The 18,178-nt window shown below is 46.8% G+C and overlaps 6 protein-coding genes across 6 annotated transcripts; 4 read left to right on the forward strand and 2 right to left on the reverse strand.

The window, feature by feature from the left end:
* Positions 1 to 1,458: 1,458 nt before the first annotated feature.
* On the forward strand, positions 1,459 to 3,088 carry AOL_s00097g569 (uncharacterized protein; the record flags this gene model as incomplete). Its single annotated transcript, XM_011126402.1, has 2 exons — positions 1,459 to 2,065; positions 2,136 to 3,088. 2 exons carry the CDS (start codon positions 1,459 to 1,461, stop codon positions 3,086 to 3,088), a joined length of 1,560 nt encoding a protein of 519 aa, XP_011124704.1.
* Positions 3,089 to 3,485: 397 nt separating this feature from the next.
* Positions 3,486 to 5,229, reverse strand: AOL_s00097g570 (uncharacterized protein; the record flags this gene model as incomplete). Its single annotated transcript, XM_011126403.1, has 3 exons — positions 3,486 to 3,971; positions 4,043 to 4,640; positions 4,727 to 5,229. 3 exons carry the CDS (start codon positions 5,227 to 5,229, stop codon positions 3,486 to 3,488), a joined length of 1,587 nt encoding a protein of 528 aa, XP_011124705.1.
* A 799-nt stretch (positions 5,230 to 6,028) lies between these two features.
* Positions 6,029 to 7,863, forward strand: AOL_s00097g571 (uncharacterized protein; the record flags this gene model as incomplete). The annotated part of the gene is made up of 2 exons (XM_011126404.1): positions 6,029 to 6,599; positions 6,674 to 7,863. 2 exons carry the CDS (start codon positions 6,029 to 6,031, stop codon positions 7,861 to 7,863), a joined length of 1,761 nt encoding a protein of 586 aa, XP_011124706.1.
* Positions 7,864 to 8,328: 465 nt separating this feature from the next.
* On the forward strand, positions 8,329 to 10,935 carry AOL_s00097g572 (uncharacterized protein; the record flags this gene model as incomplete). The annotated part of the gene is made up of 1 exon (XM_011126405.1): positions 8,329 to 10,935. The coding sequence occupies one exon, from the start codon at positions 8,329 to 8,331 to the stop codon at positions 10,933 to 10,935; it is 2,607 nt and encodes an 868-aa protein (XP_011124707.1).
* Positions 10,936 to 11,243: 308 nt separating this feature from the next.
* Positions 11,244 to 11,672, forward strand: AOL_s00097g573 (uncharacterized protein; the record flags this gene model as incomplete). The annotated part of the gene is made up of 1 exon (XM_011126406.1): positions 11,244 to 11,672. One exon carries the CDS (start codon positions 11,244 to 11,246, stop codon positions 11,670 to 11,672), a length of 429 nt encoding a protein of 142 aa, XP_011124708.1.
* A 721-nt stretch (positions 11,673 to 12,393) lies between these two features.
* Positions 12,394 to 16,353, reverse strand: AOL_s00097g574 (uncharacterized protein; the record flags this gene model as incomplete). The annotated part of the gene is made up of 1 exon (XM_011126407.1): positions 12,394 to 16,353. One exon carries the CDS (start codon positions 16,351 to 16,353, stop codon positions 12,394 to 12,396), a length of 3,960 nt encoding a protein of 1,319 aa, XP_011124709.1.
* Between the last annotated feature and the right edge of the window lie 1,825 nt (positions 16,354 to 18,178).

Consider the following 18,178-nt stretch of genomic DNA (forward strand, 5'->3'; position numbering starts at 1 on the left):
CACAATACAGCCAAGGATCCCTCACGAAAGCCTTGAGCCTCGTCGCCAATCAGGTGTGAGTTTCAGCCGCACCCCACCTGGAGAGCATCCATAGCGAGCACCAAACTAGCATGAGATAAAGTACAGTACCTGGTAAATCAATACTTAGTAGGTAACAGATCCAATTCAAAGAAGAAAGGAAGTATTTTCGAGGATATGAATGTATAACATAGAGCACGGTCGGACAAAATCTCAAAGTTAACGTTCGAACGTTCAGGGGCACAGCTGCACAGGATTCGATTCGACTCGAGGCTAACTATACTATACTATATACGTATACTACCTAAGTAGCTATTTAATTAGCTTAAGTACTTACCTTTTGGATACTGTACTGCGCACGCGCACTGCTACCAGTCATATAGTCTGGCTCCGGTACATTTGGCTCAAAATCTGTCTGGTAACTTAAGCCTGTTAACTACTTACATATGTGCTACTAAGGACCCAAGTAAGTAAGCATTTTTGGCCCGGATTTCTATCATACGATCGTGGTGATAACATATATATGCTGCTGCTGGTGGTGGTCCATGGTGGTGGTGAGGCTGTACGGGGACAAGGGTCGTTAATTGGATAGACGCAAACGCTAGCACCGCGATACACCCGGTGGGGTTCTACGCGGGGCTGGACATTTTCATTAATTTCGAACCTACTAATATTATCGACCCGTCGAAAGTGGTCCAGTCTCTTAAGAAAGCTAACATCTCTTCCTAGCAGTCGTCTACATGACAAATATTACAGCCCGTCCCCGCGCTTCAAACGAGATCCGCAAGGCTTAGGGCGTCAATCCTCGGGCTTGGGCCTCAGCTCAGCTGAACACCAACATTCACATATCGCAAACGATTCAGACATTGCCCAGACATAGTACCGATATCTTCAGGATCAAAAATTAACAGACAACCACTATCTAGGGCCAGTCGAGAATCGATTGGCAAATCTATCCCATAACCGGGCCTGGATTCTTTTACCAAATTTATCCACTATTTCTACGGGTAGGGTTTATTATATATTAATTCCTGAGAGAAGGTATGGCATGTCATGAGATCACATTAAACCCTTTATACATCTTAGTATCGATCATTTCATTTATATTGTAACGGCACCTGGGTCTTGTTAAATGAGATATTGAGACCCTTCGTCCCATATACCATTTCTGTCCAAGCTCATCTAATGAGCTTTCATATTTCCAATTCTTCACTTCTAAAAATGTACAGAAATAAAAGAGATAAAATGTACTGGAGGAATCTTAAGGGTCCTTTACGTCATCAGGAAGATGTCTGTCTCGAATTTTAACTAGAATCTACAGCTAATGATACGCTAACCTTTCTCTCGAGCCTCTACTAGTTCGAACCCTCACAGGACGACACATACAAACCCCTATCAGTCCAAACTAAAGGATCTTGCCATTCGTATAACAAGCCCAGGATGTCAGACCCAAGATCAAATGACCGCGGCTACCAGAGCAAAGTCTTCAGGGATAATGGTTCAAATTTCGCAGGGTCCGCCCTTCGAGAAGTTGATATCCAAGTCTTCAAGTCGGAACAAGCGCAGGAGAGAGTCCTTGCCGGCCGGGATAGAACTATCGACATCCTCCAGAGTGAATTGGAATCCGCTAGAGACAAGTTGAAAAGGTTACAAAATTCAAGGTTCAAATCCGTGGAAAGGGAGCTGGCCATGTCGGACTCGAGCCTCGGAGAAAGATACGATACTCTAGTCGGTGACATAAAATTTATAGTCATAAACCTTACAAGGTCCGTCGACAGTAACCCCACGGATATTTTGAATGCTTTGCAACAAAATGCTGTATACCAGGAGGGTCTTCGACGTTTACTGGAGCCAAATGTCACTGTTCAGGAGTTTGTCAGCTTGTTAGAGAAATCGGACTCTCCAACTAAACTCTTAGCATTCATCATCCGAGCTATAATCCTGAATACTCTTCGACTGAAGCTCTTTAATTCGAATGTGTTTCTGTGTATAGGAGGGGAAAACTGGAAACAACTCCGAGGGGTATACCGTCATCTCCTGACCGCAGGTAAGCGACTTGTTCAAACAAGTATAAGGTGACATTGGATTTTATATGGTTTTTTCTAATGTAAAAGTAGGCCTTGACATTCACGGTGAAGAGCCCGAAGTTCTGGTTGAGCCTGGGGATGATAGATTCCGACGAGATGCATCCTTATGGAGATCCCAAACCCTCATTACTCTTGATCGAAACAAAGATCGTTTGAAGCTTGGAGATGGTCAAAGTACTTTACTCGACCACCTGGTTTCGGATATCGAAGAACTTCTTACGCCCCTAGTTAAGTCTTCAACACAAAAAGAAGACCTAAAAATTAATCTCAAGTCGTTGGTAAAGCTCGCCGCCGAATTGTCTATCCAGCTTGGAAAGCAACGAGCAATGTTTGAATTAGAACCAAAACGGTACATTGGGCACAAGGTCCAAAAGGGCATGGATCAGTTCGGGCCATGGGCACCTGAAAACGAGGGTGAAGTTCAGGCCAATCCAAGAGATATTCTAGTTGTCATTGCTCCAGCATTGTTCAAATTTGGAAATGATGATGGAGAAGAATTCGAGCAGTACAAGATTGTAAGGCAAGCGCATGTGCTAGCGCTTCCCGCAAAAGGTTCGGAAGAACCTAAACCCCTCGTGGATACAGTATCTACAGTATCTACCACTAGCTCTGCTACAAACACTGAAGCCCCGCCTCCCGAAACCACAAAATCTTCACTCCCCGGCGCAGAACCAGCTGCCGACAATCTATCTCTAACCCCAAGCATTGTCCACCCGTCCAACGAAGCTGATGTTTCACCACCTACATCCCTTTTAGGGGATGACTCTGATCATGGGGCTCCCACGCCTCCTGCAACAGACGACCAGTCGGCGATGGAGCCACCAACAAGTACTTGTCCGGGAAGGAAGACGCCGGAGCCTAAAGTACGGACTGAGGACCTATCAGCAGTCGATACGCGCAAGATGAGGGATTCAAGTCAGAAAACCGATACAACTGTTAGACAGAGGTCACCTCTAAAAGCAAAGGCTGCAAAAAATCCGTAGTGCAGAGAATTTAGATCGTTCGTTGCTATGGTCATACAGTGCAATTCTTCTAGAACCAGGGTATGGGATTGAAACTACAGTATTACTTCTGTCGATTTGATATATTTTCTTGAATAAGTTATTTTTGGATTCGGAATTCGGTGATTATTCTCTTCCAACCTCTGACTCTCATTCCAAAAATGTTCAAACGTCACACTTGAGAGCCCTACGATATTGGGTTGTTTGGAGTTGAAATTCGCTTCAATGGTTTATTTTTCATATAGCTTCTAGCCGCTAGGGGTCTAGAATTGATATCTCGTTCCATGCATTTACACCAAATATTACCGCCTAATATCCAATATGCAATGGAACCTGCCGTGGTCGAAAAATAGCGCAGCCCAGTATATATACTTATATACTACGGTCCAGCGCGCATAAGAACCCCATCTCTCTCAACCAATTTCACAGCTCGCTTCGCTATCTTTTCTATTTCTAAAAGCACGAACATGCGAACATCCTTTTCTTCGTTTAGCAACCTCTTGTAATCTTCGGAAAAGAAACGAATCATTTGAAGTGCATGCGCGATCCGATACAATCCCGAAATATATTTGTATCCGGCTGTCCATGGGGTGGTCTGTTCCCCCATGACACTATCATCTAGTCGATCAAATGCAATGATGAAGGAGTCCCTCAGGATTTGGTTGTCCGCATCATATTTCTTCCACTCATTCGCCACAATTCCCAGGTCACCAGTCTTTTTAAACAAAGCAGTGGCCATTCTCAAAAGTTGATTGTCTGTTGTAGTTGGCTGAGCAATAAGCTCCTGCAAGGGAATGGTTCGAGCAACCTCCCAATCGATTATCCCTGTGATGTAGGAGTCGCTATCGCAAATTATATTGTCTTCCTATAAAATTCCACAACGGTTAGCAATTTCAAACCTTCTCGCGTTCAAATCGGGCCCGCTTTTGCTCTTACCGTGAGATCTTTATGATAAAGGTAGTAGGTCGACTCAAACCGAGAATCAACAATCTTCGGAATTATTTCTTTCAAAAAACCCAAAACCCTTGCGTGAAGGTTCACTTCGTTACTATTAGGTCCAAGATATTCGAGATTCTGATCAAGGGCCGCAGTACAACGATCCAGGGCGTTGATGATACTAGAAGTTAAATTCGGTTGATCATGAGGCCCGACGGCTATTGCAGACTTTAATATAGCTACCTGCGATGGTAGGTTCCCCGAGCCATGAAAGAAGCTTGCCTTCTTTTTCAACTGATATCTTCCTTGCCCAGAAGGGTGTTTAAGTAAGTCCAAGGCGAAGCGGGCTAGCTGTTGGTGAACCGCCATCTCTAGTTGTGCCTGATCCAAGCCTAACCATAGAGTCGCTCCGATGCACTTATTCAATGTTTCCCCCTCTACCTTATGCATCACATACCAAGGACAGCCGAATTTGTTTTCTTTCGTAGTCCGGGTGTCCCATAGTCGAATTTGAGGAACTGGGATACCCGTGTTCTCGGAAACCCATAAATTTGTAGCTATTTCTCTAACCATGAATTCTGGTGACGCAATGTGCATCCTATATAGAATAGTTGTATTCCTTTGTTAGTTTGTTATTAATTGCATTGAATATATCCTTCATTTTTTCTAGGGGTTTATTCTTACTGATCCCATTCATGATGTGGTTGTGCAGTCTTGAGTAACCATTTGGTACCATCGTCAAATAGAAGAGTAACTATATAGTTTCGAGAACCAACCACGAATGGTTCACTCTCGTCAACGGCACATTGATAATAACCTCCTCGAAGCTTTTCGGATAGGCGCAAAATGTAGCCTACGTTTCTCGAGGCAAAGTCGATACGTGAAACCCTCCTACGCTCTTTCTCTTCGGCAGGAGTGAGAAACGATACTTTACTTGAGGGAATCTGAAACTCTTCCCGTTCGTTGAACCATCTTTCGCTAGGAGGGTCGCTAGAATATTCCCAATAGTCTCTCTTCCGACCTCCACCAGTGGTTCGGAGTGCCCGATGCTCTTGACAACTCTGCAAAAGCTTTTTTCTTGGATAGTGTTCCTGCCACCGTGGGAACTTCTTCTCGTAGGTTTCGCGTTCGCTATAATCGATATCGCACCCGCTCTCTTCAATCTTTCGTTTCCGGAACCTCACCATTTCGATTGTGATGAGTGGTTCGATAGTTCTTGATAAATCAAAACATCGGTAAAAGCTGTGTAATGGCTCTGAAAGGAGTATGCGATACTATCGCTGCAGAATAAGCATAAGAATTAAATGGTTTCATCTCTGGAAGTTTGACTCAATCGATTGATGGTTTGTAATCGTTCCAAGTTACTAGAGCGCTGTATATCAAGCATTGGCGTAGGTTTGACCTTCGAGGAAAGTATAGACTGACATATCATAGGAAAGTTTTTAAGTTTTAGAGGCATTGGAGTATCTATTACGGGTAGCGAACATATCTCGGATATCTGATTGATGAGATGTACTTGAGCACTTGTTTACTATACTTTTAGAGTACTCAAATTAGCATACCATATTGTGTGCACGTGTCCACTAGCCAAAGGTAAGTAGGTAGAATGTTGTTAGAGATATGGGTCGGCCTCCGTTGGACTGGGTGGCCTAGTCGAATATTAATCCCATTGTTTTCAGTCGATGCTGGCTACATATATTACCTGGGTAATAGCCTCGAATTCGTATTACCTAGGTACGTCCTCAGTACTACCTAATACGCATGCATGATTGCCAGTAATTATATTTGTGTTAAGTCAGACAGCATCCAGTTTCTCATCGTTTTATCTTTCACTCGCTCTATAAGCTGCCTCAGTAGGAAGATAGGTAGGCTATAGGCGCCGGTACTTGCTTACTTCTTGGGTACATTCCTGAAACCTCCTCCTCATACGCATCTAAGTACCTACTTCTCATATATCCACACATCCCGTCATTGTCTGAAGCTAGCATGGATGCATCTCAAAGTTCTTCGGTGCCAGTCAAGGCGGCAGCGGCGTCGTTAGCTCCACGATCACCTGTTAACCGCCCAAAACCTATCAACAAGAAAAAGAAATCTTCTTTATCTCCTCTCGAAAGACAAAGGTTCTATCTACCGGGGAAATCCGTGCCATCAGATGAATTGCCTAAGAGCCGGAGCCGAAACAATCTTCTAACATGGCAGGAATTCGTCATGGACGGCTTCGGGCCGACGATGTCATTGGCCTCACTAGTTAGCTGGCAGGACATGCTTTGCTATTCTCCACCGCCCCAAGGTCTCGATGGTCCTGGCACTCCACCAGAAATTCGAGACGCCCTTGTTGCAAAGAAACAGAAAAATACTCAGGGCCGATTTATTAAGGGTATTCAATTGATCACCCCAAACAAAAACGGGAAATCTCCAAGAAGACAAATAGAAGGTGACCCTAGTCGGCAATCTTCTCCACCCCGTAGAAATACTAGCAAACCGTGGATGGTATCTTTTGGGAAAGCTTCCACATTTGGTGCGGAACAGAACCAGAGTCCCGGAAACTCCAAACGAAGTATGTTATTCGTGTTATCTACTCGACTATATTTGAAACCGGCTCAGACTAAGATTCATACGTTGCCGATCTAGGATTCAGTATTCAGTCAAAACCTTTGAGTGATTGGGCCTCGAGAGCGAAAAAGTTCTTGCATCTGAAAAGACCGTCTTTGAAAAAGGGCAAAGGTTCCGTGATGTCTTCCCCAACACGAGATCGTGAATATCGTTCTTCGTCGTCAGGTTCGGTCTCGCCCAACCCTAATCGTCGCTTACTCGCAAGAGAGAATGCACCTACGAAAATAACCGTCAAGAGACCGAGCCTTCGATCCGACCCGATCTCTCCGGTTTCTAGCGCGAGCGTTAGTACGGCATCCATTGCGCAGCCTGTTTCTGGTTGGACCTTCCTTGCACCTCCTGGGCAGTCTTCCAGTCTTGAGAGCAGTGTGCCGACGCCAGCAGTATCTCTACAGCCCCCCGTACAGTTTATTATGGGTGGAGCGATTCCTCCGGGACAGTCAATCCCACCCATAAACCCGCTGCTTCGCCATCATAGCGTAACTGCAAACCGGAGTGAAGTTGAAGATCCAGGTGCTGGGAATAATTTGTTGGAACCGCGGATGAGCGTGGCTGACTCTACTAAGTCACATGAAACTCTTTGGCGACGAAGCGTAAGCTCACCAAGTATCTCTAGCTCTTATACTTCGCTCTCAATGCCTAGTGGCGGCTCAAGACAATCTTCTATCTGGGATTACAGGGGATCAATAGTCTCAATTCCCCGAGGCTCTGTTGTGTCTGTCAGTGATGCTAAACGGACTCTCCGCGCAAATTTGACGGGTAACCTTACACACGATTCGAGAAGCCGGGAAGGAACGGTCCGAAAACGGGTTAGTGATACGCCGACTCACACTCATGTGCATAGCATGTTTTGCCCAAGTGGTCACCTTGCACCATTCCATATGGAGTCTTCGACCCCTGATATCCCTAAACTGGAGACTGAATTAACACCCGAGCCGGAGCCGGGGCAGCAATCACCTCTGTCCCGTAGAGCTACTATTGGCGGAAGGAGACCTTCCATTGTTAAAAAGGATCATCTAGAAATATATAGTCATCCTTACTTCGAAGTTGCGCCAAATGAACGACATAGGAGTCTGAGCAGTGTGACGTTTGGGAGCCGACCTGAACACGTACAAAGGCATTCGACCATGGATAGCGTGGGGAGTTTTAGAACTGCTCTCGATGGTACTGAAGACTCTACTGCTGATGTTTCTTTTTCTTCTTTTTGAGAGCCAATTGAGTCTTTTTTTTGGTGGCTTTTTTATACCAAAATTCCGTAGCTTTTTGTTCTATATTGCTTGCTAAGACTGTTGGGCGACGCAGCAGGTTGCTGAAAATTGTCTACGCATTGTCCTTTCTAGAGAGAATTGTCCCTAGAAACTCTACCTGCTTGTTCATTTTGTATAGCTGGAAGACAGAAAAGGATAGCTTTTTCAAAACTTTGGCTACCAGTATAGGTATTTGCTTGCAATAGTATTTGCTTAGGTCCTTACTTTGGACATCATGATCCTGCCAACACCATCTGTGTGTTGAGAGGTGTTGGGATTAGGAGCCGCATCCGCTAGTCCATTTTCGGATCCCGGCCGACCTATTATGTTTCGAAACCCAAATTTTCTACAGGAAAACCTTAGTGATACCATCTGTGTAAACCCTGACCTGCAGCGCTCCCTCCATCATCACCATCATCCCACGAGATGGAGAAATCCTCATCAAAGACGAAAAGGCGCCGCGACAGCTCCAATCTAACCCCCAAACGGTCACAACATTCACAGTCACCCTCAGAGAAAGTTGACGACTTAGCTCCGAAGCCTAAAAAATCGAAGAAAGATGTATCGGCGACCAAAAAGTCTGCATCAGACCCTATCCGATTACATATAGCGCCTTTAACAACGGAATCAGCAAAGGCAATTGTAGCGGTGCAGCATCTATCTACTGCTTCCTTCCATACGATCGATACATTCCCGGAAAAGAGTTATGGGTTTGTTACCCTTCCACGAGTAGAAGCAGAAGCGCTGAGGAAGAAGTACAATGGAACAGTGTTTCGGGGAATCAAGATGAGCATTGAGGAGGCTAGACCGGTCAAAGAAACCTCTTTGAGTCCGAACGGAGGCGGGGCTGGGAAAACGAGGGAAATCAGCCCGCTAACGAAGGGCAAAAGAGAGGACGGCGTGCTCCCTGGGTTCGAGTTACCGGAAGGGAGGCAAGTTAAGCGTGGGTGGGCGAAAGATGTCTCTCTGAAAGCTGGGAAAGGCAATAATAAACCTTTGGCAGGCACCTCTGAGTGTCTTTTCAAGACGGTTTTGCCTCCGGTCATAGCATCTGAAATAAAAAAAACGGATCTGGAGGACGATAAATCGAGCAAGAAAAGGTCTAAGGCTAGGGCGGTAAAAAATCAGGTGGTCGTGAAAGAATTCAAGAATTCTACGAAGTTCCCATCTTTCCTTAAGATGAGTCGCTTACCGACGGATTCTGCTGAGAGAAGTGCAGAATTTGTGGAAGGCGTCGGATGGGTCAATGATGCTGGTGAGGTTATCGAAGTGGCGCCTGCGAAACGAACGAAGTTGAACATTCAAAAAGAGCCTACGAAGGAGGAGGAGGAGGAGCCTTCATCGAGTGAAGGTGGTGAAAGTCAACCGGAATCTCACTACTCGGTCGAGGAAGTCGAGACTCTTTTGACAAATTCGAAATCTTTAGCCACTCCGAATTCTGCCTCTGGTACCAGTGAAAGCGAGGACGATTTGGAAAGCGACAGTGGGAGCGAAAGCACAGATCACTCCACAGGGGCGCCATTACGAAAAACCGGGTCGAGTTCCGGAAGTGTGGATGAGGTCTCGCCAGAGGCTTCAGGGTCCAGTTCATCCGAATCTACCTCGAACCAAAGCTCAAGCTCTGAATCCGAGTCCGAGTCCGAGTCCGAGTCCAAAGCAAAGCCAACGGAGGTGCAGGAACTGAAACCTACACTCGCGGTGGAACAAACTGCTAAACAACCATCCTCCAATTTCGCAAACCTTACAACTATTTTTAAGCCTAAATTGTCTTTAGATATCGAAACAACTAGCCAATTTAAATTCTTTGGGGGTGACCTTGATGAGAGTGATGGGCAAGGGGAGGAAGCTGAAGGCGAGGCAGAAGATGACCAATCCTCAGTAACTCGCTTTGACGATAGGATTCCCTATACTCCAATTACTCCTCAAGCGGAACGATATCGATCGGGGGCGCCGACACCAGATACAGCTGTCGCCCCCCGTTTTAAGGATTTTTTGCCTTCGCTTAGAGGCTTTGAGATCTCTATCCAGCGGGACTACTTTCGAACCATCACGGCTGAGAAGAAAGATACCTTGCGGAAGCCTGCCACTGGTGTAAGGCTGTTGTTTCCGCACACATATGACGATTCTCTGTTGGCAATATCCATCTGGGACTCAGTCAAATTACCCAACATTTTAACTACTGGAGAGCTACCCGAAAAGCAAGCTCCTTCTTCAGAGGCAAGTAGTGCTAAAAATATCGCAGATGGCGAGATCGAAATGACAAAGTCCGAAGAACGGACGAAAAAACCCCTGATCGCTCAGCAACCCGTAGTAGCGTTGAAAAAAACAGATAACTTCACGCCAGATGAGATCGACCAACCCAAGACTGGCTCTGGAAGCAAGGTTGTTGGTTGGGCTGGGAAGAAGAAAACCTTTGGCGACAGCGATGATTTCGATATGGTTGACGCCCCTGCTCTCGCGGCACCAAAAGCTAGGATGGGAGCTGGAAGTGGAGTCGTTGGTTGGGCTGGTAAGAAAAAAACATTTGACGATGATGATAACGATTTTGATGCTACTGCTCCTGTTGTTGATCATCGAACCAAGACCAAGACTGGTTCTGGAAGTGGTCTTACTGCCTGGGCCGGGAAGAAGAAGACATTTGATGATGACAGCGAAGATTTGGGCTTTTCTACCCCAGTAGAGGCACCGACCAAGGCAAAGACCGGAAGTGGAAGCGGGGTTGCCTCCTGGGCTGGGAAGAGGAAAACTTTTGATGATGAGAGGGGGGATAGTCAAGAGATTGAGGAGGATATGAGGCCTGTCGCGCCTAAAACCTCAACCCCAGACCGGCATTCAAACCCACGGTCACGAGAAGAAGAAGACGACCGCGAAGGCGAGAGGGCACAGTTGCCTATAGTTCAGGTATGGGAGAAAGTCTTCCATGAAAATAGGGGGGATTGGAATAGGCAGTGGAAGAGAAAGAAGCGTGAAGTTGCAAAGGCGAAGAGAAAGAAGGAGAAGGCGAAGCGTGGGTGGACTGGAGTGTCTGTTTAGGCTGGCATTTCCTTCGACCTTCATCCTCTATGTATTTTATTATTATCATGTATATTATATAACTGCTTAGTTAACTAGGTATTTAAGCGATAGAGCCTGTACGATAATATGGAAAGTATCAAGATATCAGCTGAGATGATCATTAATACTTCTGGACTCGAATTCGGCTCCGATGTATCGTTTCGCAAACCCAGAGTTCCATTTTCCCCATCTTTAGCTTCCTCCTCAGATCTGACACATGGGCACCAGGTGCCCAACCCAAAATTCTTGCTAGTTACTCAAAATACCACACAAACACCACACCAGCAATGAACAGCGTCTTTGCCCACGGCGTCGGCGTCGATATTCTCCATCTGCCTCGTCTTCTGTCTCTCCTATCTCGAAGACCCGTCTCAAAGCTTACAGATCGGATTTTGACTGCAACCGAACTCGCCGAGTTCCAGAGGTTATCGTCTATAAAGCCTCCAAACCATACACATGCATTGTCAAACCCAGCGATACGCTTTCTTGCTGCACGTTGGACTGCTAAAGAAGCAGCTTATAAAGCCTCAGCAAACCTTATTCCAACAACAAAGGAACAGTGGATGGGGTGGAAGAATTTTGAAATTCTGAAGGGATCCCGTGGTGAGCCTTTATTGACGATTAGAGATGGGGGTGGTGAAAAGATTGGAAACGGACAGGTGTCGATATCTCACGACGGGGATTATGTAATTGCTATTGTGATGGTTCAACATTAGCGCCGGCGTAATACTTCGTTCTTGCAGACATCCTCTTCCATTATTAACCTTTTTATTATTATTATTATTTAATCTTTATATTTAATTTGCCATGTGGCGTCCGGGAATTAGAAATCCACGTTTACGATTTGGTCGCCGAAAAATTATGGGAAAAAGACTGGTAATAATGGAGAGAGGTGGAAACTATGCACCACGCTCTCTAAGTTAGAAATATACATAAAAGAAGCATAATAGACATCGGCATTAAGAACTAGCTAAGAAAGGAAAGTAATAATCCGGAAGGCTTCACTGCCATGCGCTGCAATGGCCGTGGTAGTTATTAAAGAACTACCGTTTGTTCGTAAGGAAAAGGTATAAGGGAAAAAAAAAGAAGAAAAAAACATTATAATATGATAGAGGCAAGGGAAAAAAGCCTGCTCTTCACTTGAGGGATTCCAGGTTTATTTTCATTCCCATTTGCAAATTTGCCCCTTTCATCCTTGGGATCATTGAAAAAAGTTACAATTCATGCCGTTCAGCTTAACTCCCCTTAGACGCCGATATTGAAAAACCCTTGAAGAAAAACGCTGACAAAGGAAACTACAGAAGCAGAGGGAAAGGTTAAAGCTAGGAATGCAAATATATATAATATAAAAAAAGTCAAGAAAGAGAACGGAGGTAGAGGGTTAGTGCACTACGCGATGTCTTTTCTGGTAGGCATTAAACCCAAGTCCTAAGGTGTCTATATCATTCCAGCAGGAGCATTATTGGGGAAAGGATGAGAAGTCGCATTGAGTGGGCGGCCATCCGTTCCAAAATAAGGCATCGGAGATGGCATGGCTGGCCTATGTCTAGCGCTACCCGCAGCACGATCGCGAAGGCTGCTGCCATCACTAGCTGCTTTGCGTAGAACACGGGTCCTGTCACTATCCGGGTCACTCGTACGTTGGCCCTGGATAGGCGTTGCGGTCCCACGGGGGACCCTAGATGCTGATTCATCTGAGCCAGATCGTTGCCTCATCTGAGGTGAATCGCTTAGACCTGGAGGTAGGACTCTGTGGTAGACCTTGCTCCCGGCGTCAATGAGGTTGGAAACCGGCATTTGCGATGTTGTGTGGAGAAGAGTCGGTTCACTAATATCCGCCTTTCTAATCCTCGGCCTTTTTCCGTCTCTGATGCTCGCTGCCGGAGCTCCAGTTTTTTGGAAAGCAGGATTGGCGCCATCAGATCCAGTTAGTTCTGCAAGTGTTTGGGCGATCCCAGGCGAAGCTGTAAGTGGGGGCTTCGACATGCTTGACGGCACCGTTTGAGGCAACTTGGGTGGAGATGGCAGGCTCGGTTGGCTCGCGTTCTCCTGCTCAAACATTGCGATGCTTGTAATTTTGTGGGATTTACTGTTGCTGCGAAAACGCCCGACAAAGCTAGAACCTTGCGGAGAGTCCTCTGTAGAGAATCTAGATTGGGGAACTACCTCAGTTGAAGGGATGGTCAAATTCCCTGGTCGACGCTCGCGAGCCACTGGTTCGGTGGCCTTGCTTTCAGTTCTCGCCTGAGGCTCCCTTTGCTGCATAGGATCTACCTGTTTTGCTTTGCTTGTCTGTGGCTTCTTGTCAATGTTGAGCGGCAAAGGGGCCGTTCCAGTCGTAACGGTCGTCATAACACCATTCATATCATTAACGCCCGGCATTCGAGGAGGAGGCCCTCTTTGTCGTCCACGTAGGTCCTCTTCGGACGGCCTCTGCCGCATCGACCCCTTGGATTGTGGAGGTGACTTATGCATAAACTCGTTAGGTGGCGGTTGGGCGTTGGAGCGCGTCCTTGGACGGCCACCAGGCTGAGATTGTGGGCCTCTCCCATCCTGGCGATCATGAGGAGGGCGGAATTCAGACCGACCCATGGGCTCATATCCACGGCTAGGGGGTGGGCTGCGGTGTTGCATGTGGTGTGGCATTCCGGGCCCATGTCGTCCATTGCGACCCTGCTCAACGAAGTCTCGATGCATATTGGATGTTGGTGGCATGCCAGCCTCAATCGGAATATGACCCGGGCCCTTTCTCGAACCATTTTGGGCCGGAGCGGTCATTGGCAAAAAGGAGCGGGGTCCGTTTGAATGAGGTTGGCTATGGGGCCCAGGCCCGTGGTGTGGAGGATAAGGGCGTCCAGGGCCGGGAGAGCCTTGACCGTATGGATTATGAGGCCTTTGCCCAGGTATCGGGCCAGGACCGCGGGAACGCGCATCAGGGTGCGGTTGGTGTAAATCAGGACGGCTTTGCATAGGACGCAACCTTTCCTCAGACCGATCCAAAGCGAATTCCTCTTCATCTTCCCTGCGTCCAAAAGACTCCTTCGATTGGTTCAGCAAAGGAGATATACCAAGCATTTTCAACGCCTTGGACTCTTCTTTTCCAGGGCCTGAGGCCGGTGAGCTCTTGCCTTTAAGCATATTCCCTAGCATGCCTGGCTTAAGAATAGAGTTCTTTGGGAGGTCCTCCGTGCTATCGGCAAAGCCAGGGGCGGGTGAATTTCTACCGCTGTGTTCTTGCAAACGCTGCTGCAACATCTTCTTTTTTTCTTCGAGCTGAGTTCGCCATTCATCCGTTTCATCATCACCAGTGGATAGTGTGTTATCAGAGCGGTTTCTCTCCATAGGAATGCTTTTCAATGGAGTTGCTGGCTTTTCCACTTGAAGTTTATTTTCCTCCGCTTCCCTCTTTTTGAGATCCGCTAGGGAGGCCTTGGGCTTAGGCTCATGAACTTCGACATGGGGAGCATCTGGTTGGAAGGGCGCCTCTTCGTCGTAATCCGGATATTGGTCCTGGTTCCAGGTAGCCAGAGCCTGTGCCAGGGATGGGGGCTCTGGATGTGGTTCTGAAATTTTCCCATGCATCGATGGTGCATAAATCGAAGATATTCCGCTATCGGATCGTAGGTGCTGCCGAATCATGCTACTCAACCCGGCGTTCGGAGGGAGCGTTGGTGAATCGCTGTCGTGTAAAGGGGTTGTATCTTGAGATACTTGGGTTGGAGAAATGATGTGAGGGTTGGGCATCTGTTTTTCCGAAGGGAATGCTGGAACAATATGCCTTTGGAGCTTATAAGGAGGCGAAGAAACTGGCGCAAGGGGCTGTTCAAAAGGCATATATGGGTCTTCTTCATCATCATCATAAACAGAAGACGCACCATCATTGATCTCTCGTTCGCTATCTGAGGCTTCGTAGAAAGTAGTTTGCGGCACTTGCTGGGGCCGCTGGGATAGTTCAGACACCGAGGATCGTCTTGAGACAGACTTGGTTCCATCAAGCCTGAATTCCGTGTCACGAGATATATTAGGTCCAGCTGAATATTTTTCGGTGAGAGGTGAAGGGGACGGGGTTGGGCCTGTGGCTGTGGCTGTGATAGGAAGTTGGCTACCGTGATATTCATCACTCTCTGGTCGTGGAGTTGGTAATCCATGGTTATTCACAGCCGTTTCTAATCTAGGAGATATTGTCTGTGGGGAGCCACTGCTCTGTTCGAATCCAAAGGAGAAGGGGACATCATTCACGTGGCTCTTCGAGGTTATCAGAGCTGGTGACGATTCTGATGTCCTCAAATTAGGGATTTGATGTTTCGGATTATTTTGGGAAACGTCGAGTTTGCCTTGTGGTTCCGGGTCTTCGTGGTGAGGGGGTGAGAATGGTCTTGCAAATGAGCGCACTGGCGGAGACATGGCTCTTTTTCTCTCATCTTCTTCAGAGTAAGGATGAGGGCTTGTCGAACCGGCCCTCTTCTGGGCCATGATGGCTAGTTTGTGGTTTTCGAGGTGGTTTTCCAGCATATTTTGTTCCCTTTCGCTATTGTCCCTGTCTAGGGCTTGCTCGTAAATCAACTTCCTGGGTTTGCTCGATGTCGTGGAAGCCATGGTGTTAACGAAAGTATTTGGCGTAAAATTACGAGAGTTTGATGAAGTTGATGTTGCTGTAGTAGAGGACCTTGTAAGCGAACCCGGCCCCGAATTTGTGGAGGATTGTGTGTTCCGATCGAGGTTGTAGCTTGAAGGGGGCGGGCTTTGGCTACGGGGGAAATCTCGATCGACAGTTGAACCTTTGCGAAATCCACTCTGTGACGGTAAGTCATCAGTATATAAAGCCCGTCCCCCAATCCTACCACGTCCAATTGGGGAAAGAGGAGAATCTTCGACATCATCTGAACCTGCCGCGACTGTATTGACCCGAAACACTTTCTGCCTGCCACCAAACAAAACATTACCTTCCCCCTGTCTCGGTCTATCCATAATGCCACCCGAGAAGTCTTCCTTTTGAGCAGCTCTCCCAGGTAAATCAAATGAGCCCTCGGCCCTTGACCCACTTCTAATTGATGCAACTTCGGTTATATCTGTTAAGCCTGCTATAGTTGGTTTGGCGAATTCACCATCCTTGTCATCCTTGAAGAGAGTTCCAGAAGCGAGTACTCCAGAGCCCATTCCGCTGGCACACACGTCTTCTTGGTCTTCACCTTCTCTGAGAACACTGAACCGTTTTTCCAAATTAGGCATCATCAAGGATATTCGAAAGTCGTCAGTAGGTGGGAGGGCCTGTGTGAGGTCAACTTGTGGCCGGGAAGCCGGTGGAGGCTGACTCTTATTACGCTTAAAAGAGCGAAGTTTATTTTGAGCTTTCGGCTGATCATCGTCTCGGTGTTTTTTCGTGAGTAGTCGATGCATCTTGATTTTTTTGTTTTTTGGTCAAAGAGAATATGTAATTTTGTAGTTAGGGTTGATGTATCCAGACGAAGGATTTCTATTCGACCCAGTCAGTTCGGACATGTGGAAAGAAGATTACGCAGGAACCCCGCCATACCAATTACTTTTATGAATTTAGACGAAGTAAGGAGGCATATAGTGATTTTTAAAGGCCCTGACCGCTCAGCGGGATATAATCGAGAAGAGACGAGATGACTTTAAAGTATTTAAATATGTATGCGGGAGAATATAAGGGAGTAGACAACGGTCTTAATCGATGGCCGTCGAGGCTATGATTGTTCAAACGGTAACTGTCGATAGTGATGGTGATTGTGATGGTGATGGTGGAGCAGATAAAGGAGCAGGAGCAGGAGCAGTTCTGTCAGATTGTAAGGGGAGTGTTTCGAGTTGTGTGCGTTGGAAATTCGGAGCGTGTCGTTGACTCGAACCTGAGCCTCGGTGCAACAATGTCGACCGCCACCTGCGATGTCTCCTTTTTTCCCACAATACAGTCGATAAGTACCCAGATATGATCCCACTATCGTCGCCTACACCTGGTAATGGTAATATTGCAACCTTAGACGGACTGGAACCTGGTTCGAATCCTCCTATCCAGATGCCTGTTTCTGCTATTTCGACAAGCTAAGCACGATTAAGGCGACCTTGAAAACGAATGTCGGTGGGCTTTTTTTTCTCTTTTGAATGAGCCGCAAATAAACAACAGGCCTAATGAGTGGCTACGCTAAGAGCGTGAGAGGGACAATAGAGGTCGAAGAAGTGTCGGACTTCCTTCTATCTTCTCTAAAGAGATGTTAAGATGCTTGGAATGAAAGGCAAAAGCGGGAGGGACGGATATTAAGGCTGGTTTGTTCTCAGACACTCTTTCTCATGAGCTTTGATATTGGCCTGGTTTGAAATTAAATCCACAAGCCGCAGGAACGGCTCAGGCACAGCAAAATGGATGTGGGAAAAAGAAGGACCCATGCGCGCTGCAGGAAAAGAAACAACTTCCTCCACCTGAGTGGAGCATTGATCGAATCCACCCGCTGGCTGTTAGCCATTCAGGGCCGTTCTTTTTGGACAGTGACAGTCTGATCTCCTGCCCCCGAACCCACCAGCCTAGCCCATGTTCAAGGAAGTCCATCCGTTGGAAGGAAACACACAGGGATTCCTGTTCATTTCTTTTGCTTTGACTGGCTCTTCAGGCGACGATGAAAACGGAAATGGAAGAAATTCCAACATTTGAAGACCCTCCCGCAGTTTCTCTGTATGGTCATGACATTTCGCAATTGTTTAAAAGAAAATATCTTACTCCGTACCAAATCTCGACAATTTGCACCGTCGTCATCGAACAAACACATTCTTTCCATGGCAGCGCGACTTGACAGCAAGTTCAAAAAATCTCTCAATGAAAGCGCTTTCTAGGAGTCGTCGAATCTCGGTTGAAATAATGGCCTCGAGTAGCTCTGCCCGATATGATTTTTTTGGTAAAGCATGCCACTAGCCGCTGATACAATCCATGAACATCTTGGAAAACCTTTCGAGTCCTGAGTTTATCCCACCAACATTGTCAGTCTAGACCAAGCTTGACTCCGTTGAACATGAAGAAGAAGAAACGGCTCGGTCACTAACATCTCGTGCTCATGCTGCGAGCCAGCGCTCCTCTTTCCTTGATCTATAAAGTTGAAATTGTGGCGCACGACCACAAAATCAGCATCAATGATTGGGCACTATGGCACTTATCGTCACTGAGTTAGTGAGCAAATCGGCGGAAAATGCGATGAAAAAGCCCTCGACCTGAATACAG

The sequence above is a fragment of the Orbilia oligospora genome (genome assembly GCF_000225545.1).
Source record: "Orbilia oligospora ATCC 24927 unplaced genomic scaffold scaffold00097, whole genome shotgun sequence".
Lineage (NCBI taxonomy): Eukaryota > Fungi > Ascomycota > Orbiliomycetes > Orbiliales > Orbiliaceae > Orbilia > Orbilia oligospora.